The 26398-nt window shown below is 38.5% G+C and overlaps 1 protein-coding gene and 1 pseudogene across 2 annotated transcripts; both read right to left on the minus strand.

Annotated features, from left to right (window-relative positions):
* Positions 1-2947: 2947 nt before the first annotated feature.
* Positions 2948-16830, minus strand: C3H9orf64 (chromosome 3 C9orf64 homolog). Of its 2 annotated transcripts, XM_036021788.1 has the most exons (5): positions 16727-16830; positions 16134-16275; positions 15409-15668; positions 9576-9771; positions 2948-4616 (listed from the first exon to the last, which is right to left on the minus strand). In XM_036021788.1, the coding sequence occupies exons 2-5, from the start codon at positions 16240-16242 to the stop codon at positions 4384-4386; spliced, it is 798 nt and encodes a 265-aa protein (XP_035877681.1). In that variant the 5' UTR covers positions 16243-16275; positions 16727-16830; the 3' UTR covers positions 2948-4383. The 2 variants fall into 2 exon arrangements, with proteins under 2 accessions (XP_035877681.1, XP_028383323.1); XM_028527522.2 differs by lacking the exon at positions 16727-16830 and having other exon boundaries at positions 16153-16720.
* A 6411-nt stretch (positions 16831-23241) lies between these two features.
* Positions 23242-25044, minus strand: LOC114490499 (annotated as a pseudogene).
* Positions 25045-26398: the final 1354 nt, after the last annotated feature.

Raw genomic sequence — 26398 nt, forward strand, 5'->3', positions numbered from 1 at the left:
CTGTATTTGGTTTGCTAATATTCTGTTGAGGATTTTTGCATGTGTGTTCATCAGGAGTATTGGCCTATAAATTGCTTTCTTTGCAGTGTCCTTATCTGGTTTTGGAATTAGGATAATGCTGACCTCATAAAATGAGTTTGGCAACCTTCCCTCCTTTTGAATTTTATGAAATATTTTTAGAAGAAGAGGTGTTAGTTCTTCTTGGAATGTTTGGTAAAATTCCCCTCAGAAGTCATCTAGTCCAAGGCTTTTGTTTGTTGGGAGTTTTTTTTATCACTGCTTCAATTTTACCAGGTGTAATCTGTCTATTCAAATTCTGATTCTTCCTGATTTAGTTTTAGATTGTATGTTTCTAAGGAATTATCCCTTTCATCCACGTTGTCCAATTTATTGGCATACAGTTGTTCATAATATTTTCTTACAGTCCTTTGTATTTCTTTGTAGTCCATTGTTATTTCTCCTCTTTCATTTCTGATTTTATTTATTGGAGCTCTTTTTCTTCTTTTATGAGTCTGGTTAAAGGTTTGTCAATCAAGTTTGTTTTCAAAGAACCAGCTCTTAGATTCATTGATCTTTTGTATTGTTTTTTTAGACTGTTTCATTTATTTCTGTTCTGATTGTAGGTCATTGTTAAAGTTGAATCAATTAGGGTCTTGGTTCCAAGGAACAGAAACCAACTCTGGATTACTTAAAGCAGGAAAAGAGACTTGTTTGAAAAGTTTATCATTAGAGCACTTTATGTTATAAGTAATAGAAACTCCAAATCAGATTATCTTAAATAAGAAAATTAATTTCAATTCATAGAACTTGAAATGAAATGTGAAAAGTTATGTCTTAGGGTCAATGGAATAGAACATTTTTCCATATACTCATGAGTTTATTTAAAGGAGACCTCCATTCTGTTATATCAATTAATTTAATTCCTGTACCAATTCCATACTACTTTAATTACTACTTTCTGGTATATTTTGCTATCTGATAAGGCAAGCCCTCCTTACTGTTCTAAGTTTTCTTAGCTGCTCTTGGCATTTGTCTTCCTAAATAACTTTTGAGTCGGTTCAACAATTTCCAGAAGTTCCACTGAAATTTTTAATTGGGATTGCATTTTATTTTTTCTTAATGTATATGATTTTTATAAATACAAAGGACAACTTTTAAAAAGTAAGAACTTCAATGGCTCTTTATGATCAACTCCAGTCTTCTTGACATGGAATACAAGGCCTTCCATATTCTACTGTTTTGCCTACCTTTCTAGACTTATCCCTGCTATTTCTTTCTCACATTTTATTCCTCAGTATCAGCAGAGACCATGTATTATTTATCTTTATGTTCCCATTGTTAAGCAGTCAGTGTTTAAAATGGTATATACTAAGGTCATTGCATACATTCAATAAATATAGAAACAAAAATTAAAAACAGAAAACAAGTAATTTGCTTAAGGCTACACGGTTGGTAAGTGGCAGAGGCAATCTGAAGTCTATGTGTGTCAGATGACGAAGTCAACACTGCCTCCCCAAAGATTATGCTAGTCTTCTACATAATGCCTCTCTCTCCTTTCTCTTCCCTTTCCTGCCCCTTCTCTCACAGTTTATTTGCTGTCAAGATCCAAACATGGTCCACATGTACTGTTTGGTTGACATGCTGCTTAATTCTCTTTTAAGCAAACGGGTACCCTCCACCTTTATGAAAATTGTGGTAAAATACACATAACATAAAATGTACTCTCTTAACCATTTTTAAGTATGCAGTTCGGTACTGTTAAGTGCATTTACGTTGCTGTGCAACTGATCTCCAGAACTCTTTTATTTTGAAAACCTGGTACCCTATACCCTTAAGATAAACAATAGTTCCCCACTCACCCCTTTCTCCAGGCCTGGGCAACCGGCACTGTACTTTGTTCTCTGTGAATTTGAATACTCCAGGTACTTCATACACTGGAACCATGCAGTGTTTGTCCTTTTGTGACTGGCTTGTTTCACTTAGCATAATGTCCTAAAGGTTCATCCATGTTGTAGCACGTGTCAGAATTCCCTTTTTAAGACTGAATAATACTCCATTGTGTGGAATAATATCCACCTTTTGTTTATCCATTCATCTCTTGTTGGACACCTGGGTTGCTTCTAACTTTTGGCTATTGTGCCTAATCCTGCTATGAACAAAGATACACAAATATCTCTTTAAGATCCACCTTTCAAGTCTTTTTGGATATATACCCCAAAGTGGAATCGCTGGATCATATGATAATCCTACTTGTTATTTTTTGAAGAACTGCCATACTATTTTCCAGAGTGGCTGCACCATTTACATTTCCACCAGCAGTGCACAGGCTTCTCCACATCCAATTTCTCCACATCCTTGCTAATCACCACCTTTTTTCTTTTCGCCATTTAATTGTTAAAGAAACTATGCCATTTGTCCTTTAGAATACCTCACATTATTGATTTGGCCACTGCATCTGTCTGTTGTCATTTCACTTGTTCCTTCATTTCCTACATTTCCTGTAAACTAGCAGTTAGATCTAGATTCTTGATTAGATTCAGGTTCAATTTTTCTGGCAAGAATAATTCACAAATGGGACTGTGTACTTCCTATTACAACACACTAGCAGGCACATAACGTCTGTATATCCCACTTTTAGTGATGTTAAGATTAGTAGTAGGTGCTTTCAACCTAATCTATCCATTAAAAAAGTTTCCCATCAACATTTTACCTAATGGTTTTAAAAGCCACTGATGATCATTTTCCAGGCCTATTATTTCATTAGGGATTCCAAAATGGTAATTTTCTAATTCTAATATTCCTTTTTATATTTAATTGTAATTATTCTATAAAGGAGTTTCCCTCCATCAGATTATCCTGAAATGCCATTATTATAGAAATGGCACGATACATACTTTTCTTTTATTTATTGATTTTGAGAATAATGGTCACCCAATAGGATTTTTGGGGGAGTTGAGGATGTGTGGTGTAATTATGATCTCATTGATTTTTGCTTTCCAAATATCATTTTCATTCCTCAAAGTAAATATGTGTAGACTTCTTATTGAATTGCATTGTGACCTATTGTTTCTTTTAATTCAGGCCTCATCAAAGTTATTGAATCTTAATAATTGAATTACATTCTTACAACCAAAGAATACTGATTTATATGCCAACTAACCCTTAGTTTATACAGAGAATGTCAAAATGGGAATGGTGAAAGGGAGTTACTAGGTTTTTCCCACCTCCAGATGGGAAACTGGGCTAGTTCTTTCCTTGAACCAACTCAGAATGTAGCCTTACCCTTTTCCTAGCTCTTCTTCAGCAGTTCTCAACTTGAAATGATCCCCACCTGCTGAAGAATTCTGAACACACAAAGGTGTGGGAGACAAGGTCGTTTAGGCTGCCTGCCATCCCTTTTCCTTTCCATAAGCAGACTTCTATTTCTTCAATAACTGCCCCTGCTCCACACAGTGGAGGGAGATACAAAGCCACTACTTGTAATGGTGCAAGTTGTGCAAAACAACATTCCGGGGAGACATGGAGGGTGGCACTCACATTCTGTTCATTGTCATTTGTAAGGTTATTATGACAAGTTTCCAGCAGATGGCAGTAAAGTGTTTGGGGAAAAGACATCTTTTTGATTCACAGGGGGCTGACAAGTTAGATAAGATAGCGAAAACGAAGATTATGTTGAAGATGGGCATGAAAGTGGGAAATAAATGCATGATAGGCAATGAGAGTTCTGAAATATAAATAACCAAACCCATTGCAAACCTTTTAAAAATATATCTGGTAAATTCTATTTTAATGGAATGATCCATTCCAGGTTTAAGAAAAGTTTTAAAAATCTTTATTCAGTTTCAATGCAGTTTACTCTGAAAAAAAAGAAAAAAAAGAAAGAAAAACACCTAGACAGATCAATATCCTCAACTGAAATCATTATGTACAAAACTCTCTGTCATTACTGATAAAAAGTTGATATTAAGCTGTCAAGCTAATTTTTTATAAGAGCAGCAGCATTTATACAACGAAGACCCTACCCATCCCCTTCTCATAACAAATGATTACAATACATAGAAAATTATACCTTGAGAAATGATACCAACTGAATAGATGAAATATTGTCACTGAAGATTAATCAAATTACGACATGATTTATTTTAAGAAATCTGAGATTTAAAGAAAGCATTAAAGTTCCTTCATTATTTCTGTCATGTGTCCACAAAAAGGGAAAATAGAGTTAAAGTTAAAAAGCAAAAAAAGGATATATTTGGGAAAACACATGATAAATCAGGAGAAATTAACCCCACCATCTTCTCTTAATATCAAAGTGAAATTGTATAAATGATTATGTGATATAAAAATGTAAAGAGTTTTCTTTGGATCAGTTTACACTTTGGGTCAATAATATATGCAACGTGTTCGATGAAATGGAATTCCTTTCATATCTTCCCTGTGATCACGGGCATAGTCCCATAAGTAATAATCCAGAAGAATGGAATTGATCTCTCCACCAGTTGTTTCACCCTTTTTTTCAATAAGTTCCAGAAGACAATCCCGGATCAACTCAACACACCAAAGTGAGCATCCTCTGATTTCTACCTCTTGCCTACTCCCATATGAGAGCATTTCTCCTGTAAGGGGAAAAAAACAAAGCTGGTAGTGATAAATGTCAATGATATAAGACCTACTCAGAACTTTACTACAGAACAAACACAGTTGAAAACTGTAAATCTCAGACTTTATTTATTTTTAGTAATTGAAACCATTTCTAAACTCAGGCATTAATTCAAAACTGCAAGTTAAGTTCTGCAAGGACAGGGACGATGTCTGGCTTGTTTGTCTCAATATTCCTAGGACCTAGCATAGCACCTTGCACATACTAGCTCCCCCCAAAATATTTACTAAATAAATATAAGGTAATTATAAATTTTAAAATATGACAGCAAGATTATTAAATTACTGAAAAGAAAGGATTTAAGATTAGGTTTAATGCCACAGGAAAATATACTGCAAAATTTAGAGCACTCCTAGGGGGCCAAATAAACACCACCTCCCATTGCCATTTGAGAACCAACTATTGCCGCCTTCGGGACACCCTAGATACATCAAGGTCAACTAAGAAAATCAAAGAGGTTAACTTGGGCAAGGAAAACCATGGTCATTCGTTGTATTCAGGATCCTTTAGTCAGCTCTGCCTGAATATGGAGCTGAGAGTTCCCTCCAGGGTATGTCTGATCCTAAAGGGTGGTGACTGGCCACTGACACTAGAGTTGGGTTCATCAACTCAACTGCCTACAAGGATCAGGCACACAACCCTTGCTGGTATGGCTCAGTGAATTGAGTGCTGCTGACCTGCGAACTGAAATGTCGCTGGTTTGATGCCTGCGTTGTAGGCCAGGTCCCCACTTGGGGGCGTGCAAGAGGCAACCGATCAATGTACCTTTCACACACTGATGTTTCTTTCCCCTCCTCTCTCCCTCTCTTCCCCTCTCTCTAAAAAAAAATAAATAAATACAACCTTTAAAAAAAAGAATCAGGCACAGAGTAACTTAATGCAGGCAGCCAGATGCAAACTGTGGTGAGCTAGAGAGTATGTGTTTTCCTGTCTAAAGGTAGACCCAATGTTCCCATATTTCTCTACTTTTACAAGAATCAGAAGGTTTGACTTTCATAGGAAATCTCCTAACTGTCAAGTGTTGATAACTAATTAAAAATTGCTTAAAACGAGCCCTGGCTGGCATAGCTCAGTGGATTGAGTGCGGGCTGCAAACCAAAGTGTCGCAGGTTCGATTCCCAGTCAGGTCAGGGCACATGCCTAGGTTGCAGGCCATGACCCCCAGCAACCGCACATTGATGTTTCTCTATCTCTTTCTCCCTTCCTTCCCTCTCTAAAAAATAAATAAATAAATAAAATATTTTTTAAAAATTGCTTAAAACACTGTTCAGGCCAAACCAAACACATTTGCAGAGCTTCACAGTGCCAGGTAGGCTATGTGATCCAATGAGACACAAGGAAAATGCCCCAACCCCACTGACTTCCACTCTGTCACCTGGGATCTTAAGTAATGTTACGTATGTCCCTCGCATCCATCTCTCCCAAGGGCTTAGGCACACTGATCACCGGGACAAGGGGAAGAACAGACACCACCTGTATTCCTTACTTGGCTCCAGGTACCAGCATATAAATCCATCCCTTCCCCTTCAGTTCTCTTGTTAATTGATGCCTCCAAACTTATCTATCAACTTGCCAGAATTCCCAAATCAACCACAACAGTGACACTGGAGGCAGATACCACCGCCCAAGCAAAGCCCTCAGATGAGACCATTACCACAGCTGACTGCTTGACCCACAGACATCAAGTTAAGCAGCACCCAAACTCCTGATGCACAGAAACTGAGACAATAAATGTCATTTTAAATTTTAGCATAATTTATTACCCAGCAATAAATAACTGTAGACTGAACTGTGTCCTCCAAAAACACACTGAAGTCCTACCTCCTGGTACCTGTGAATGTGTTCTCTTTAAATAGGGTCTTTGCAGGTGTGATTATATTAAGATGAGGTCATACAGGATTAGGGGGTTCTTAAATGTCATGACTGGTGTCCTCATGAGAAAAGGAGAGGAATCCAAGCTTGAGAGGAGACACACAGGAAACAAGGTCATACTCGGAGTGATGCAGCTACAAGCCAAGGAATGCAAAGGATTTCCAAGGGCCACAGATTCTTCTAGAGAGCCTTCAGAGGGAGCCTAGCCCTGCCAACATTTTGATTTCAGACTTTTAGCCTCCACCGCTATGAGAGAATAAATTTCTTTTGTTTTAAGCCATCCAGTTAGTGATAATGTTATGTCAGCCTTATGAAACGAATATAGTTATAGGTATACAACTTCCAGTATGGGATAGGACATGGACTTTGAAACAGAGAAAGAATGAAACCATTGGAGAGGACTGACAAACAGAGTAAGGGAAGGTACAACCAATATATTAGGCCTAAAACTCAACTCTAGTGAATCACAGTGAAGAATCTAAATTTAGTGAAATTGTATTGTCAGTTTTTATATTCAACTAAAAAATATATATGTCTTTGGTGAAGAGATTGGTTAAACATAAAATGAACAGAAATCTAGATAGGCCTTCCAAGGGTTGTCCTGGAGATATCCAGAAAAAGGAAGAGTAAAAGAAATATAAGTGTATCACATCCTGAAGTTTGACAGAAGTATCACTGGAGGTTAGGAAAGTTCTACCTCATCTAGTCAAGCCACCTGGGTTTAGATTTCACTTATAATAGTTTTTTTTTAAATCAGTGTATACACCTTTACATTTATAGTTTCTGTTTTTCCTCTAGCTTGCTAATAAAGTACTTTTTGAAAAAATACAATTTTGTTTAAATAAACTAGGGTGCAAAGAGTTTGTTCACCCTGTGTCATTCTAATTATGGACAGCAGAGTCTCCTTTTAAAAACTGGACAAAATGGAGGCAGTAACAGCTGCAGCTGGACATCTGGAAAAGAGTTTTGAGATGAAATGGATTGCTGGGAACTGCCCTGCCTGGTTTCAGAAGCTGTAACCCCCCCATGGCTAAGGCTGAGTGAGTGACCTTCGGCCCAGAAGCCACTAAGGAGACAAAGCTTATCTCCCTGGTAGGGGTGCCCCTTCTGCTCCTTTTACTACACTCTGCCTGGCCTCCAGCGCTTGATAGGTTGGCCAATAATGGGTAGTGCTTGATAGGTTGGCCAATAATGGGTAAGATTCCTCAAGGGGAACGACCTAAGACAGGCACAATCACAGGGAGCCCCCAGGGAAGGACTTGGGGGGCTACAGAAAAAAGGGGTAATGGACCCTTGCCCTCAGCTTTGAAAAAGCCTGAGTCCTCATTCTGTCTGTAAGAAGTCTCCTAATCTCCTGGCTGCCTTACTTCCCCTGCCTGACTTAAGCCTGAAACAATACTAGTGGTGGGTGCCACCCTGTGCCGGAAAGGGCGAGTTCCCTAGGGCAATCAGACCTAAGAAAGAATATGCAAAATCCTGTGAAACCTGCTTTGTTTAGAATGCTCTCAATTAAATGATAAGGGTCCAAGCAAGAAGTGAGTTTGTTCCTCAAAGTTTTATGGCCCTTTAGCTGTCTGACCCTGACTCAAAATAGGCCCTTGAGTTCTCTGTATATTATCTGTTGTTTGATCCTTACTGCCTGATAATGATTAATGAGCTTTACCTGTATTCCTGTGCAAAATGAACTCAATAAAAGCCCATTGAGGAAAACACTGTTGGCCCTTCTCCTTTGAGAGACCTTTCCTCCCCAAGCAGATCTTGTCTTGATAGACTTATTCTCATCTGTGCTGGCCGGGGAGGGGGGCCCTGAAGGTGGAAACCCCCCCACAGTGGATGGTAGAAGAAAATTCCAACAACTCTGTACAACTATGCTGGATGGATCCATTTTCACCTGGGTTTTTCTCACAGTGGCAGAGACAAATGGGTGCTATAAAAATCCAAGAGAAAGAGGAGGGAAAATTGTGAAAAGTTAGGAAAAGCTACATGGAAGAGGTAGCATTGAGGCAAAGCCTTTGTTGATATGTAGGATTTTGGTTGAAAAAAAGAAAATGTGGTGAGGGAAACCAGGCAAGAGGATGTTTAGAGATAAGAATGAGCAGCGCACAAGATCAGCTGGACTACATCTGAATCTGAAAGGATCCCTGACTGCTAACTGTTGTCCCTTTTAAAGGTATCCAACAATTAGTAACCTGAGACTTGAGCATTAGGATACAAAATGGCTTGTTATTTCTCAAATGAGGAAATAGAAAGACAAAATTAATTGCCCAAGGCAACATAAAAGCCTGGTAGAAGCAACCACAGGAATAATGGTACCTTTATATTCTGTATTATTCTAATTTCGAGTGATTAAAATCTATTTCACAAGAGAAAATTATGCAGTCATAAAAACTGCTTTCTTTTAAAGGAAAAAGAAAAAAGTAGCTGAAAATACTGCACCCAAAAGAGAAATTAACATTAGAATTATATAATTATTTTTCTTGTACAAAGAAATGTTTAAAAAACAAAAAGTTAATTCTCACATAAACACAATTATTTGTACTCATATATTATAATATGGCTTCCATTCTTGAGAATCAATAATCGAATCCAGTAATGGTAGATAAATAAGCCTAAGCAAGTAAGTAATTCATGCAAAATAACCCAATGGCAGACCTTGGAGCCTCCTGACTCAAAGTGCAGTTCATACTACCTCTCAGCCCCACCTTTTATGTCACATCATAGTGTGCTCTTTGGCTTAATTAACATTCTTCAAACACTACACCTGATGAACTGTCTTAGTGTTGCACACCATGAGATATAAATTTAGGTTTCATTTTATTATGATGCTCTAAAATTATAATATCCCGCATTATACATATTCCACAGTATAAACAACAAAAAGCAATTTTCTCCATATTTCAATTGCCCTTCTGTTTTTCTTTACATATGTTTTTAAACATAAATAGTGCTTTTATCTAAGGAAAGGAGACCTTCTGTGAAAGAAGCCAGAGACTCAACAATAATTCAGAGTGTAACAAAGAATGTCTTAATTAAGTTGACAAACCTTTGAGAAGTTTCTCCAGTAGTTCACCAGAGTATTTCAGGGCACCCAGGTGAACCAGAACCTGAGGTAACCGATAGTCAGCAAACATGGTAATACTGGAGATGTCCTGAAAGCAGCCGTCTCCTTCTCCCTCCAACACACTCCAAGTGTCTGCCACGAGGATTTGGGCCCGTTTGTAAAAAGAAATTCTTTTCCCCTGATGAATCAAGAGAATATAAATGTTATCTGAACATCTGAAAGCTTTATGAAATGCTTTTAAAAAAGACACACATTGAAAATATTTTTCAAGGGGAGAGTAATCTTACTCTGTTGATAAGAATTTAGAGACCTCTTACAGAAAGAATGGGGAGTCTGATAAATATTAAGTTATCTCTATTACTCCAAATTTACTTCCTATATTTTTCTAGGAACATAAAATACAATGTATATAATCATGGTACTATTTAGTGTTCTTTTTAAAGGCATTACTTCATGTATATATTTCTGTGTCACTATAATCTACCTACTTATTAATTTTAATTGTTAAATAGTATTTCCTTAGAAAGGTCCTTAAATTTAAATGTTTTTCTAATTGCAACATAATTTACATTAATTGTATAAAATACAGAAAAGTATAAAGAAGATCCCTGGCTGGTGTGGATCAGTGGATTGAGCACTGGACTGCAAAGCAAAGGGTCACTGGTTGACTCCCAGTCAGGGCACATGCCTGGGTTGCAAGCCAGGTCCCCAGTAGGGGGCATGCAAGAGGCAACCACACATTGATGTTGCCACCCCTCTCTCGCCCTTCCTTCCCCCCTCTCTAAAAATAAATAAATAAAATCTTTAAAAAAAGTATAAAGAAGAAAATAATCATCCCTAAACTCACCTCTGAAGAGAATCACAACACTCATTTTTTTACCTGTTTCTTTTCAGATAACATGATTAACTGAATCAGATAATATGATCTACAGTTGGAATTCTTAAAGTCTACCATTTTTAGAAATAGTCAAAGTCAATATGTAACAAAAATAAACTACCAATTCTATTTATGCATGGAAGAAACAAATTTAACCAAGCATTGTAAGATAGTGGATTATAATTTAACTAAAAAATTCTCTTCAAAACTATAAGTGTAGATCAGTATAGACTACAGAAAAACATGGACAGGTAATTAGGATCTACTCCTAGTCCTAATACCGATAGTAATAATCCCAATCATCTTTTACAACTGCTTATCTGATACACAGGAATAATCAACATCACTAGCTCCCAAAATATATCCTGACCACCTGTAAGAATGTTTTAATAGGTAAATGACATAAATAATTAAATAAAAAATAAAATTCTTCATGGACAGACTCCATTTAAATTCCTTGAGATAACAATATAGAGTCCTTTATTTATTTAAAATGAGAAATAACCCAATATTGTTTAAACATAATGTACACCTACTGTAATCAATCCAGAAGAACTTTTACTAACTAAATTAAACTTTCTAAGGCAAACATTAAGAAATCCAGTATTTTGTTTTCCAGAGCAAACACATTTGCTCATTTTTTGACAAGGTTTAAAGTCTGTAAATTAACTTGAGTGCTGGGGGAACAAATCACCATTAGTAAGTAGCCCTACATCATTTGGGAATAACCTATCTTCCCAAACCAATCAAATTATGACAACCTGGCAACTGTTCCTTATATAAGCTGAACTTATATATGGTAATTAGGTTTCTAATTCAAGTCTAGTTTATTAAACAGCAAGACATAAAACTTAATTTACAAAATAAAATTGTGTATCAAACACAATTATTATAGCATAATGTTTACTATGATAGATAAAAACTATTCTATATTTAACAAGATTCATAGAGCAAACTGGAAAAAAATCTATGAACCAGCCCTGGCTGGCGTGGTTCAGTGGACTGAGCTCCTGCCTACAAACCAAAAGGTTGCTGGTTCGATTTCCCCCTCAGGGCACATGCCTGGGTGGCCGCCAGGTCCTTCTCTCACACATAGATGTTTTCCTCCCTCTCTTTCTCTGTCCTTCCCCTCTCCCTAAAAATAAATAAATAAAATCTTTAAAAAAAAAGACATTATAATACCTTTAAAATAAGTACATATGTGATTCAAGTGAGGACTGAAAAAATAAAGTTAATTATTTATAAAACATTTTCTTAAAAGATGATATAGTTTTAGTACTCAAATGATCTTGGTAATCACATTCTACATCTCTAAATATTAACTGGTACCACTGAAAATACCAGTAAATTCCAAAATAACAATTCCCGCCCTGGCTGGTGTGGCACAGTGGATTGAGAGCTTGCCCACAAACCAAAATAACAATTCCCTATATGTTCCATGCTATTGCTTTGTGAATAAAATATTTTCAAAATAGTACCTTCAAAAAAGTAGAAAAGCGCTATGACCATGAGTTGATTTTCTTCAACAAATTTATCATGAACAAATTAGAAAGATCAATAATTACGAATGCTTATGAGTAACATAAAATGTTATCTGTTAAAATACAAAAAAGCTTGTCTTTTGCATGCATATTTAACATTATGTATGTCACAGTAAAGATGACAGCCTAAGGAAGCCAATTGATTAATTAGGACTTTTACATAGTTACTGCATAGGATAAATCACAGTCACTTGAGGAGATTAAAAATACAGCTCTTCCCATTGATGAGAATCTTTGAGGGTGGTGCACTGGAAATATATCTGAATTTTAAAGCTTCCTAACTGATTCTGGGGCACAGCCAGGCTGACAAATCAGTGATCTAGGTTTGCCTGAATTAAAATGTCCTAATTTCATTAATTTGTTTATATCTTAAAATGCTCATCTCAATAAATCAGTGTGCATTAAAAATAATCACGGCTATTCTATTTTTATGCAACTTATTAAAGATTTTTAAGTATAGCAACAAATACTATAATCACATCCTGAAGGAGCAGGGAAAAGGGCACTCACACATGCTGCTGCTGATCATCTCTGTTATCATCTTTCTAAAGAACAGCTGGCATTTTTATGTATTACAAGCCAGAAAAGACTGGCCACGCTCTGACTCAGCATTTCCACTACTAGGAATCTATTCTAAGAAAATAATTATGGGTGCTCAACTGTTGTGCAGCACTGATTATTATCACATAAAACTGAAAACAATAAGATAAAAAATTTAATCTAAAAATAAACTGTGTATCAAACACAATTATTGTGGTAAAAGAGTCTAGGCAAGTACTGTTAAGACATTAAAATTGGTACTAAAAAAACTGCCCTGTGAAAGAATTTTTATTGATATGGAAAGATGCTCATAATATGTTAAATTTTAAGTTTATACAGCATACTAATTCTCCCCTCCTTGTGCACATATATTCACACACACACACAGAAAAAGACTAAATTGTAATCAGTGGTTACCTCTTAGTACAATAGACTGCTTCTCTGTACTTCACAAATTCTATAATTAATGTTTCACTTTTGCAATCAGAAAATTCTTAAATATGAATAAAAAGGTATATGTGATTTTAACACTTTTTAAATTTCAAAGCAGTCCCAAAATTGTTCATTAGAATTCTTCCAGATTTGGAATTACACAAAGTACTTTAATGATTTGTGTATCTTTTATATGACTATACAAAGACAGCTGTAAATTGACTAATCAAAGCATTAAGTGAGCACTCACTATGTGCTCAGTGTTACATAAGGAATCATAGGGGTTACAGAAATACAGTGCTTTGGGTAACACTAATGATAGCCTTATTGAAAAAAATGAAAAAAATACTCCTTTAAAAAAGTGTTGAAATTTTGTATTTCTTATCATCGCCTGAGGACATGCTTATTGATTTTAGAGAGAGGAGCAGGGGAGAGAGGGAGAGAAACATCAATCAGTGAGTGAGCCCCAACTGGGGACCGAACCCTCAAATCAGGTACGTGCCCTGACTGGGAATGGAACTTGTGACCTTTTTTTGGTTTGTGGGATGATGCTCCAACCAAGTGAGCCATACTAGCCAGGGCAAGAATTCACCTATCCTAAAGTCATGTTAAATTTAATTTTAGCCTGTTTTCTACTAAAAGCATGTAGACTCTAGAATACATGGATTCATAGCCACATGAATAGCAGTTTGATTTCTTGTCCACACTATGTAATATAGGATGGGGAAAAAAGGTTTTCGGTTGTTCATATGGAAAATAATACAATAATAATTAACAATAAAAGAATAAACTCTGTGTTTCACCGATTCACATTGCAAACCTACTTTTGCCCAATCTTGTATATTCAGATGGCCTGAGGAACTGAGTCCTAATTTCTTGAAAAATAAGGCTGAAATGACATACTTTGAAGACAAAGATAAATCTCAAAGTAACCTCTGCATTAGCAAAATGGCTAATCAAAAACAGGATCAAGTTCAACAGTAGGTTGACCTATGGCCTCTTTTCCAGGAACTGACCCTGCCTCATCCACACACCCGTGAAAGCCACACTTAACGGGTCATAATCCCTGCCCATTCAATCAGTCCTTGCCCAAAAGTTTTAGACCTGGACCTGAGAACATGTTTCTCTCACTCTCTTTCTCTGGGGCTGAAGCAGTAAGATGAAAAAAGCTTTTCTACTTCATGGAGAAAGTTGGTCTACAATAAGAGAAAAATGGAGTAACAGAAGCTAAGAGAAGAGGCTGAATCCTGATGGCACCGAGTCCTTGATCCTGGACGTGCCTATCCGTAATATTCATCCCAAAATTATTCCTGTTGATTAAGTTTTTTTCTAGTTTCGTGTCTGTCACTTGCAATTAAAAGAACCTTAACACACATAAACAGGCCATCTCTCATTTTATAGTAGAATTGAAAAGCTAGCTATTGACTAAATGACCTAAGATAAACTAGTTTAACTTTCTTTTTCAACTAGTTCCTGATGCACAGGGGACAATATGCTCCTTGTTCTTAGGCCCCACAGCTGTTGCATGGATCAAACAAAAGCGTCTGTGCAAACACCCTGTAAATGATACAGAATGATAAAGCAGTATTACTGGTAATGTTAGTTGTTACTGAATTGTGATTACAGAGTGTAGCTTTAATATTTAAATCTGACATAACATTAACCTAGATTTATGTCATGTGATTCTGCTGAAGTTGCTTTCAATTCTTGTCACAATTATAATACAGTGATAACAGATTCTAAAATTTTTACAAAAGCAAAATCCAGGTGTACACTGGGAGGGTATACAAAATATTCACCAGTTTAAAAGTAAATCTCTTTAAAATTTCTTTTGTACCATAAAGCAAATAATACTGTTAAAGTATCCTGTGCATGAAAAGGAAAATGCATAGTATATACACACTAGAACTCTGCAAAAGTTATTAGAGAGAATTTAGTAAACATTTTGATTTTCATTCAGTTAAGTAAATTTTTAAAAGATTTTATTTATTTATTTTTGGAGAGAGGGTAAGGGAGGGAGAAAGAGAGGAAGAGAAACATCCATATGCAAGAGAAACATCGATTGCTTGCCTCTTGCATGCCCCCAATCACGGACCTAGCCGGCAAAAATGTTTTTAAGTATTTAAAAGGACTTCCTTATCCCTAAGTGAGAACATCCAGTTGAATGTACTGTCTTTTTTCAGGTTTGAAACATTTTAAAAGGACAATGAAAAAGGCAAAAAGAATAATGGGATCTGCTGATGAGAAATCATAAGAGAAGTAAGGTCTTTGAAACTCTGCTTAATTGTTGCTATTCCTTGTTCACAGGAACATACTTCAAAATTTAAGTTTTTATTCTTAAAAGGAGCTCAGGAAGTAAAAGAGTTAACTAAAAGTTGACGATGACAAGATAAGAATTGTAGAATACCCAACAGCAGCAACTCACCTTAAACTCAGTCACATCTCTGTAAGAGGGAAAGCTTTCAACTACCAGATGCATTAACTTCTGTGCACTTTTTTCACTTTTCCGGACACAATTAAGAAAAGAGCCTTCAAACTTCTCAAGCAGAATTTTCCCCGTTTCATTGAGAATCCGATGCCTCTCTTCTATCAAAGGCATGGGAATGTCCGTGTCAGAACGGAGTATATGCTGAACCTGATCCAAGGTCACTGTGGCATAGTACGAAGCACTAGTTATTGGTATCCCTTGGGAAGAAAAGAAAACACAGAGGAACAATGTCAGGATTTCATATTCACTAGACTCTTCTACAATACAGTTAATATGAAACTTAATGAGTGTTACAGAAATTAACTAAAAGTGGATGAATAAAAAACGAGAAGCAAACCCCCCGTTTTCTATTCATTCATCTGTACTCATTCACTCATTTCTATTGTAATATTATATCAGGTGTATTTTAACTATGTAAAATGTTATATATCAGCCCCCTTTGTTCTTGAGATTTCATCAGACTTAGCTGCGGTAATACGTATTTAGGATCAATTCCCACTGAATAAGGATTTAAGGCCAGCTTCTTATCATACTCTTATTTGAAGCTGGGGGGCCGGCAATGAATAACTTCAGGTTCGCCTTATTAACACATTATTCCATCTTCCAGCTCGCTCCTTGGGACTCTCCCAGTAAACTAGGCGTAAAAGGCTAAACGGTCTTACCAGCAGAAAGGGTACCAACCTTCGTCAAGGGCTCTGTTGATAGCGGCGCACAGGGACCAGTACCCAGTGTACGTTCTCCCCTTGTACCCCACCAGGCACTTGTGCTCATCGCGCTCGGACCAGAAGGAGAAATTGAGTGTGTCTGCAACGAAAACCCAGTTGACTGCGGCTTCGTCGGCCGACCTGGGGTTCAGCTCATGAAGGTCCTTCCAGGCCCCCAGGCGTAGCTCCGGACCCGAAACCTTGGCGAGCAGGAACTCGGCCACCCGCCGCAAGCCTCCGCTGTCAATGAACACATCCCGACTGTTTTCCGCAATGAATTTTGCGGACTCCCTGGGAGTTAGGGGACCGTCCATATCGCCCCTCCTTTTTAGGACTAGGGAACGACGCTTTGGCCAGCAGGCTAGCCAACCTCTCTTCCCTCTCTTCCTCAGCGACTCTTCCACCCCACCCACCGTGGGATCAATACCCTCACGGGGTCCCGCTCCTGCCTCTCCCACCGCAGCAGGATCGGAGTCCCCTCCCTAGGCAGCCGCTCCGCTAGAGAACTGCGAAGACCGTAGGGCTCAGCGCCGAGCGACAGCTGCAGGCACTTCCGAGAAAACGGCCCCGCCTACTCGCTCCCTGGAGCCCGCCCGGGGTCCGTTTCCGGTTCTGCAGGCTCGGAAACAGCCCGGGAGGTCCCGGAGCGCAACCTCCGGGAATTGCCCACCCTAATCTCCGAGGCTGCACTATTTTGCGTGTGCTCCCACCCTCCCCTCGGGCCTGTGGGGTTGTCTTGCGCTTCGGTGGCCCGGGTCACTATAACTGAGCGAGTATACTGCATTTCCTTAACTGGGCTCCCACCCCTTGTCTCCTGGAGAGCGAAGATTGAGCTTGAAGCCCTCGGCAACGCCTGCATCTGGATCCTTGGGCCTCGACCAGCATTATGGCCTTGGGTCTCTGCGGAGGGCCGAGCCACTCTCAGACCATGAGGGGGGTCCACGATCTCACTCTCCCCAACCCTAGGTAGCCCTCTTCTTTTGCTAAGTTCCTGGCCCATTTGGAGGCCGAATGAATGATCAGTTAGAATGTTTGGAGAAATGGATGCCGGAAGCTGTGACAAAAGCAATGAGTAATGCTCATTTTGCAAGAGAAGCTGAGTAGTTGAGTGGTTAACTACTAGTCACAAGACTAGGTCTGAGATTTGAACTCTTGTTCACTAACCCCCCAAGCCTCCTTGCAAACCAAGCTTATCAGTGTGCACTGGTGTTGTCAAGCAGTGACTTTCTCAAAGGCCCTACTGAGGAGGCAGTGGAAGAAGTAGTATTAACCTTACAGCCCCCAGTCGTTTAAACACCTAACAGAATGAGGAGAGAGGTATCCAAATTTGCTTAGTGATAAAGATTTAGAGGCATTTTTTTCTCCTTCGGAGACAAAATATTATCTCTTTGGATAATATGAAACATTCACATCTTTGAAAATCAACTATTTTTAAAAATCAGTAGTTATCTTTAGTTATTGATAGTGAATAACCTTAGAATTTTTGGATGATTTGGAACTTTTTAGTTTGACAATGGTTCCCCTAGAGAAACATCATCCCTCTGATTTCTTCATTCGTTAAGAAAAAGGAAATTTAAGGACTTCACTATGATGGACTTTTCCAGAAAGTTCATTAGTAAATCAGTATAGTTGAATAAATGTAAATCTGTGCACTTGGAATTTTTCCTGTGTACCTCAGCAACTCTAAGTCTTGGGAGTCATAGAAATTGATTAGTAAGAAAATCTAGCAATCTACAAAAGAATCCAGGAGGCTAAACAATTTAGGCCATTTTCTCTTACTAAGGCTTACTGATTAAATAAACAAACAACTGGAACTCCTAACATGTTCAGGATTGAGTTAAACACTAGGAGCAGTATAAACAAGAATAAAACATACTTCCTTTGTTCAAGAACCTTATGGTTGAGATGAACTTTGCGTGTTTGTGTGTGTGGATTGAGTTCAACACCAGGAGTAGTATAAACAAGAGTGGAACATACTTCCTTTGTTCAAGAACTGTATTGTTGAAATGAACTTTGTGTGTATAAAACATACTTCCTTTGTTCAAGAACCTTATTGTTGAGATAAACTTTGTATGTGTGGGGAGGGTGTTTTGTTTTGTTTTGTTTTTTTCCTTAAGTATGCCTACAAGATACTGGGAATATAAAAAGTGAGTTCTTGCCATGGCTGGCATGGCTTAGTGAGTTGAGTGTTGTCGGACAAAGAGAAAGGTCACCAGTTCGATTCTGTTCAAGGCACATGACTGGGTTATGGCCCAGGTCTCTGGCTGGGGGCATTTGAAAGGCAACTGATTGATGTTTCTCTAGCACATGATGTTTCTCTCCTTCTCTATCTCCCTCCCTTCCCCTCTGTCTAAAAATAAATAAAATATTTTTAAGTGAGCTCTTTACTAAACATCCTTTTCCTCATTCCTTTCCAACAGAACCCTGATGTTGTTCAGAACTCCCTCTCTCTTACCCACAGCTGGGGAAGCTCAGCCTCCTTGGCTCCAGGGGTGGTCTGGGCCGGTCTAAGGATGATAGCACCCCCTTACCAGGGACTAGATTAGGATCATGCATGTACCTCACTTTAATGAGTGCCAAGGATAGGTTTTTCAGGATGCTTTCAGAAAAGCTTTTCCAGGAGAACTTCTAGAAGTGATTCACATCCCTGCTGGAAATGTTGAGCTTTGATATAAGGCTTGAAATTGCTACAATGCTTTTGATGGCAACCAGAGTACATGAAGTCAACACATGCAGAAGTCCAGAAGAATAGCAGAGAAATGGAACTGGGGTAACAGGATCACATCAACCCCTAAAGTCTGTTCTACTGTTGGATCTCCAGTTATGTGAGTAAATAAACTTCCTTATAATTTAAAGCAGTTTTGAGTTGTTTTTTCTATCTTACACAGGTAGCAAATACAGACATGGTATCTGACATGATCTAGTGGGAAAGGCAATTGAATGTCTGGGTAGGATTGTACTTCACACAACAGAAAGCTAGACTATGGAGGAGAGACCAAAAAAAAAAAAAACCCACAGAATTTATTTATTATAGAAATTGTGTATTTATTCTTACATGTTTAAACTTCAGTCACCTCCAAAGTACTCTCCATTTGATCCAATACCCCTATCAAGACTTTTTTCCACTGCTGAAAACAGTTTTTGAATTTGTCGATTTTGATACCTTTTGGTGCTTCTGCTGTTTTTTGTTTCACCTCTTCCACATTTGCAAAATATTTCCCTTTGCAGTACTTTTTTCATCGGGGCAGGGGGAAAGTTGCTTTGGGCAAGATTGGGTGCATAGGGAGGGTGGGGCAGGGGGGTCATGCTGTTTTTGGTCAAAAACTGCTGAACACTCAGTGTGGTGTGGGCGGGTGCACTCCTAAATCATCCATAATGAAATGGACCAACACATTGAAAGAGTCTCCAAAAAAATTCACAGAAGCCTAACACAGCCTTTAATAACAATACCAGCTGGTACACTGACTGATACAGATGGGTTCCTACAGACCCACTTAGTGGGGGAAGCCTGAACAATAAGGGATCTGCCCTCCAGAAGTTAATTCCGGTTTTGGGAGTGGTTCCCCTCGTATAGTGACCAAACAAAAGGGAATTGTTTTCTCATTTATTAAATCTAAAAGGTAGGGACTCTGGGGCTAATGCAGCCATTTTAGAATGTCAGAAAGGAACTGGGTTCCTTGCTTTATGTCTCACTATACCTAACATATGGCCTTTTTTTATGGTTGGAAGATGGCTCTACCCTTATAAGCATTGTGGCCACAGTGGGTGGAGGGAAAGAGGAAATAAAAGCAACAGCCAGTCCTGGCCAGTGGTCGGTTGGTTGGAGCCTTGTCTCCTAACCAAAATGTTGCCGATTCAATTTCTGGTCAGGACACATACAAAGGTTTCGGGTTCAGTCCCAAATCCGTATGTGTATAATCCCCATAGGAGGCAACCAATCAATGTGTTTCTTTCTCACTTTGATGTTTCTCTCTCCCTTTCTCTCTAAAAGCAATGAAAAAAAAAAAATGTCCTCATGTAAGGAGTTAAAAAGCAAAGGCCAAAGGAACCCTCCAACTGAGTTATGTTTCTTTCCAAAAACTTTGCCAGAAGCTCTACCCCATAAGCATAGGCTTTTGAAGAGACGATCAAGATGACCTCTAAACAATCCCTAAGCTTACATTCATTTTAAAGGCTAACAAAGTAGGTAGGCATGATCAGTGATGTGTCTCTATCACTTTGCCTCTGCTGAACAGTATCCAGGTCAGTACAAGTCATCAAGAGAGCCATTATTCTGAAGAGCTAAATTGAATGTCAAGCATTGGCAAAAATCATTGATGCATTTGCTATTATCTGTCATAATAGGCTATAGCAGATAAAGAAATAGTGTGTTAAGAGATATTCCTGAGGAAAAGTTGCAAAAAGGGCAGAGATTTTTAACTGGAATGATGCAAAATTTTTTTTAAGACATGCAATATCTGACTATTCAGTCAGGGGCACTGACCTCTTTTCCCTTAGATTGTCAAATAAAAAAATTACAATGGCCAATACAATAATAGCCCAGTGTGAATGAGTCAAAATTACACCTATTTTTTTTCACATTGGCAAAAAAATATTTTGGGGGCATGCCACAGAATTTTAGTCATTAGTTTATGTGTGCCACGAGATGAAAAATGTTGAAAATTGCTGGGCTAGAGCAATAGGTGGACAATAAATATGCTAGAAAGGAAGCTGTAGTTTCTCATATATGCAGAAAATAGAAAGCAGAGAGGAGAAATGGATTTTGTGAAGGTTGGGCATCCCAGTTACTTTCATTTACCCCAATTTTCCCAAAGAGATCAATAAACTAAAGCCTCAAGAAGGCTTAGCAGAAAACATATATTTCATTACTATGTAATTTTTCTCTGTTCCTTTTCTCCTTGATTTATCCACATATATAGCATTTCAAATTGACCATGTCCTTGAAATTCACTCTTGGAGTCTACAGCCTTATATTATCCTAGTTTTCTTAGTACCATTGGAGGCTCTTTCTCATTCTATTTTCTTCTTATTGTGTGTAGAATGTCCCATCTATAGGCTATGGCTTAGGGACAGAATGAACTCTGTTGAGAACTATTGACTCTTAAATACTTCATTTTCAGTTTGAAAATATTGTGTTATAATGGAATAAATACATTGTTTTTACTAAGTTATGTAATATGAACATTATTATTTTAGTTCGAAACTAGAATTAGTTTTTAACTAGAAAATTAGAATTTTTTGAACCATAGTTTTCTTATAACTAGTGAAATGAATATTTGCTACTTAGGAGAAAGAACTAAGTATTATGGAAAACAATGCAGAAGTTCCAAGTTGGTGAATATGTAGAGATTCAGGGGGAAAGACCTGCTTAGAAAGTGTGGAAGCTTTGTGCCACTTCTCACATACTTTGCTCTATATATGTCTTCCATCTGGCTGTTCCCGAGTTATATCCTTTTATAATAAACCATTAATCAACAGGGTTGGGCAAAAGTAGGTTTACAGTTGTTCATCTGGAAAATAATACAAGAATAAATTCTGTGTTTCATGTACTCACAACTGTAAGCCTACCTTGGCCCAGCCCCGTATTTGCTTTCCTTGCTATCTAAAAAAAAACACAACAAAGCTCTGGAATAAGCCACACAATCCTTGAGTGGATTGCTGATTTCCAATGATGTTCCTTTACCAGATTATGCACAAGCCTTAAATGTCATAGAAGAAGTGATTTGAATGATGTTAGAGAGCATTAGTTCCTGCCTGACAAATTCACAATTCAAACTGTTGTACACACTGCTTTACAAATGTGATCTCTTTGAACAATTCTGAACTCGCCTCTCATTTCAGGATATAATGTAAAATATTGATTTGGTAGTCACCTTCTTTAGCTCAAGGTCACTGTGAACTGGAGCTGAGCTGCGAGTTGAATAGGTCCTGGAAATCATCAAGCAAGGGGTTGTTGCACTGCCCAACGACAGGCTGAAGAAATTTCCAGAACTGAAGTTCAGATGCTTGAAAGAGGAGTGGCAGCCCTTCTAGTCATTTTATTTCTGAGGAACAGCAGTAAATGATTGCCTGGTGTCATCTTCTATTAAAGAGAATCACACAAGCATGTATTAATATCCCTCACACACTTTGATTTGGAGAATTGGTGCTAGTTGGCAATTGATCACTCAGCTCAGATTGTAGTGCAAAAGAAGGGGTACATATGATAATAAATATGAAAACCTGCTTTTCAAAAAGCACAAAAATAAACATACAAAGGAATATTTGTCATGAACACAACCTGAGGCAGGGATTAAATGCTGATGTTTTATCTAGGAGGTACAATCTGACAGGGTATGATAGTGCGGGAAGGAAAAGAAAGGTTCACATGGCAAATAAGACAAGCAGATGTAGTTTTGTGCTGGTAACTGCTTTGCGGTGAGCCTCGAAGAGATACAGCTGGTCATTGTATAGGTGTGTTGCCACAGTCCCCATGACACTGGACAAACTACATGGAGAAACTGTGCCTTGGAGGAGTTTGTAGGTGGGGGAAAGAAGAGGAAATTCTCTCTCCCTCAGATGTTTTAGGGTTTTAATGTCCTTCACATATTCAACATAAAATACTGACAATGGAAAAACAATAGGGGTAAAGACTCTTCAGTACAGATCTTCCTGAATTCACAGTATCACTGATCAAACACTATAAATAGAACAGAAAAGTGAACAAAGGATAGGGAGTTTACCAGAAAATTTTAGTTCAACAGAACAACTAAAAAACAAAAAAGCAACCAATCAGCCTTCTCTCCTACCCACTGAAAGGAAATCAAAAGTGAATTAGAAAATTTGTAAATTTTTTCTATGAAGCAGCCTAAAAAGGAGGGTGGTGGAGGGAAATGTGGCTAATGTAATGCTATAACGCATTACATTATAGTTAGAATCCAAAGTCCTGGATTCTAACAAATTCTAAATCTCTACATTTATAACTGAGAACTGTACTATTAGAAATATAAATGCATAGAGATATAAACTATTTGGTATTAAAAACAGACCCTGCTATATAAACATATAATAGTATGTCACTTTTATCTCTTCATGAAAATTACAGTATAAAGAAAGCGACCTTTAGCCTAGAACTCCTCCTAAACACTCACCACATGGTCAGTGTTGAACTGAATTAATAGCTGTGGAACCCAGGAGATCCCACTGCTGTCATTTTGGAAGGGATAGCGATTAAGCGCCTAGAGGACCCCATCCACCTTCCATGTATGTGTGCTTGTGCGTCTCCAGAAACATTAACTGCACTTTGTATAATTAAGTCCACAGACAAGTTTGAATGCTGAGGTCTAGCAGGAAAAAGTGTCAGCAAAGACAGCATAATCTAGAATTTGCTAGAAAAGGAAGAGAAAAAAATTTTAAATGCTTCCCGATCAAGTCAGAATTAAGGTGTCTGTTCAAAGTCCCATCAGTTTGCAGAGCTGTGGATGTTTTGTTCTTTGGAAAAAGATTGTAGAATAAACATGTTTAATTCAAGAAAAATACCATGTTTAAGTTTTTGTAGCCATTCCCAAGTTACTTTAAATTTTATACACTATTCAAGGGCAGAGTATATATTGATTAGGTATGTTCATAGCTGATGTATCCTCAAAGAATTTTTCATGAAGTCTGCCAGCTTCTGAACATCTTCAATCCTCTCTGCATTCTACAGAAAGGCCCCGATGCTTCCCTCAGACCCATGCCCTTTCAAAGAGATCATATGGAGTTCAAGAGCTTTACCAAAAAGTTGTTTTTTCCCAAAGCATCACCTTTTTTGCTGTTGCCAATGCATAATGGAATATTCACCTGGCTTCTATTCTGTAGTTCACTGGATACACAAAGATTTCGTGAGGCTTATCAATACCATGAATCATTTGAGATTGGATGGAGCTAATCTTCTCCATGATCACTGCACACCACTGTTCTTAATCCACTCTAGGACCAAGCCCATGACGTAGATGCTGAAACACCAAGGTGTGTTGTACAAATTGTTGTTACCAGCCTGCACTTTGTACTCCAGGACTGAAGGGTGCTTTGAGGCAAAAGCCCAGCAGGTCATTGCTGATGATCACCATAGTGACCCCGGCAGAGCTACCATTCTTCTATGCACCAGAAGAGCAAATATCACACCAAACTTGCAGATATCCACTGGCTTAAATAGAAAGTTTGGGGACACATTGCAAACAGGCTCTGCTCTGTACTTGGTCTCCTTGGCGCAGTAATTAATAGAGCAGACATTCGGGTCAGGGTTTCATGAACTCAGATCTGGATTTTTTGTATAACTCCCAAGTTTAGGATAATGAACAATATTCACAGTCACAAAGTTCTTCTTCTGTGACCTTAGCTCACCACATAGTCAGCACATCTTTCTGCTTTCAGCAAGTCCAAGTTTCAAGGGGGACAGCACTGCACTGGCCTGACCCATCTCTTTGCAGGAGAATTACCTTGTCATTGTCTAGAATGGCTAACAATTCCCCGACAAGATTTTCTGTGCTGTGAATCATCTTAGCAATGCAGATGGCCACTGGTTCATTTCAAGAACACTAATGCCAAGTCTTTGTAGTCTAATAATTCTTTTTGTATCTCTAACTACAGTGAGTAAGACAGCATGGTGGCCTTCTGCCAAATGAAATTGACCACCTGGCACCAGCTATCCGCAGTGTTTCCTTGGCAGCACAAGCGGAGTGAACCAAAGGGACTGATGGCTGGGCAGCACACAGCTCTCTCCTTTCTCCTTTTCCCCATTGGTCACAATTTTCTCCAGAGGGAGTCAACTCCTCTATTATTCTGGTTGCATCATCTAGCCCTTTTGGTGGCTAGTCAGGAAGTCAAATCTCTTGCCTGTCAGGTGTGGCATTCTTTGTAGTCTGAACATGAAGGAAAGCCAGAAATTTGGGCATGTTGCTGTTTGCCTTGGATGTTCAGTGGCAGCCTTGAGACAGAGCCTGGCAGTCCCCTGGAAAATGACTGATTTATGTCCCACATGGCATGACTGAAGGCCCAAGTGACACTGGCTGACAGTAGTGGCAGCTGAGAGGGATCCAGCAGCTGTCACCCATACTTTGTTACTGTCCTCCCTGAAATTAGCAATGCTTCCTGTTCAAGATAAGCCTCTTTGATTGAAGAGCCACATATAATAGCAACTAATTTAAACAAAAATAAATTTTTGGAAAGTCACAAAAAAGTTCTTAGGATGGAAGGGAAGGTTGGGTACAAAGGGTTTAGGGGTTCTGATAATAGGAGGAAAGAGCCTTTGTCAGCAACCTGCCTTTGATCTCTAGCTGAGGTGTAGTCTGTCTGGTATCTGAATTCTGGCCCCTGCTCTTCCCCTAGTTACTACCACTGAGTGACCAAAACTAGTATAACTGATGGTCTGGTTTCTCAGCACTGAGCCCAGTTGGCCTTCCTTGACTAACTCGATTTAACTTCAGCTTTCACTGGTATTTCTAACCCTTTTTTCTGCTGTATCTCTAGCCCCTGGGTGAGCTGTCTGCCTTATAGCTCCTGCTGTGAGGTAACCACCCCCTTCACCATGGTGACCCCATGGCAAATTCATGAGCACTCCCTCTTTATGCCATATGGGAATCAAAGGAAATTCTGTGGAGTGTGTGGGTGTAATTTCAGTCACTGTGCCAAAGCATGATATGCCTTGATTTCTCCTGTGCATCACTATCCCACGTGATCATAGCCACTTTGCAAGGTCCCCAATAGAAATGAGGCTTGAGCCTTGCTTCTTTGCCTTTGGCTTCCTATTCATACCTATCTGGAGTTGCTGCTTTAACTAATCTCTCAGCCTGCACCACACTGAACGGGAGGGAGGTTTCAGAGGGACAAAGCTGGCACTTTGTACTCCAACATTCCTGTCAAATCTCCCCTTACTACCAAAATGACTTTATCTCTGTATGATAAGCAGCTGTCAATATGCTTTCCCCTCCTTACCCTACAGACTTCTTATTCTAGGTGAACTGGCCCTTCTTTCCATGAAGCCTGTGCCTTAATGGTAAATTTCAGGAAGAAAAGGGGAAAGGGGGATAGAATGACCAAAAAGAAAATATTTGACAGGATTTTGAAAGGTGTGAGGTTTTGATGACTGTCTTTTATTTCCCTCAAAATTTTAGGTCTGGGGGTTACAGGTCTGACTTTGGGGAAGCAGGGAGAAATGGGAGGCTGTTACTAGTACAGGAAATCCTTATGGGTTCTGGACAAAAAAA

This window comes from Phyllostomus discolor, chromosome 3, assembly GCF_004126475.2.
Source record: "Phyllostomus discolor isolate MPI-MPIP mPhyDis1 chromosome 3, mPhyDis1.pri.v3, whole genome shotgun sequence".
Lineage (NCBI taxonomy): Eukaryota > Metazoa > Chordata > Mammalia > Chiroptera > Phyllostomidae > Phyllostomus > Phyllostomus discolor.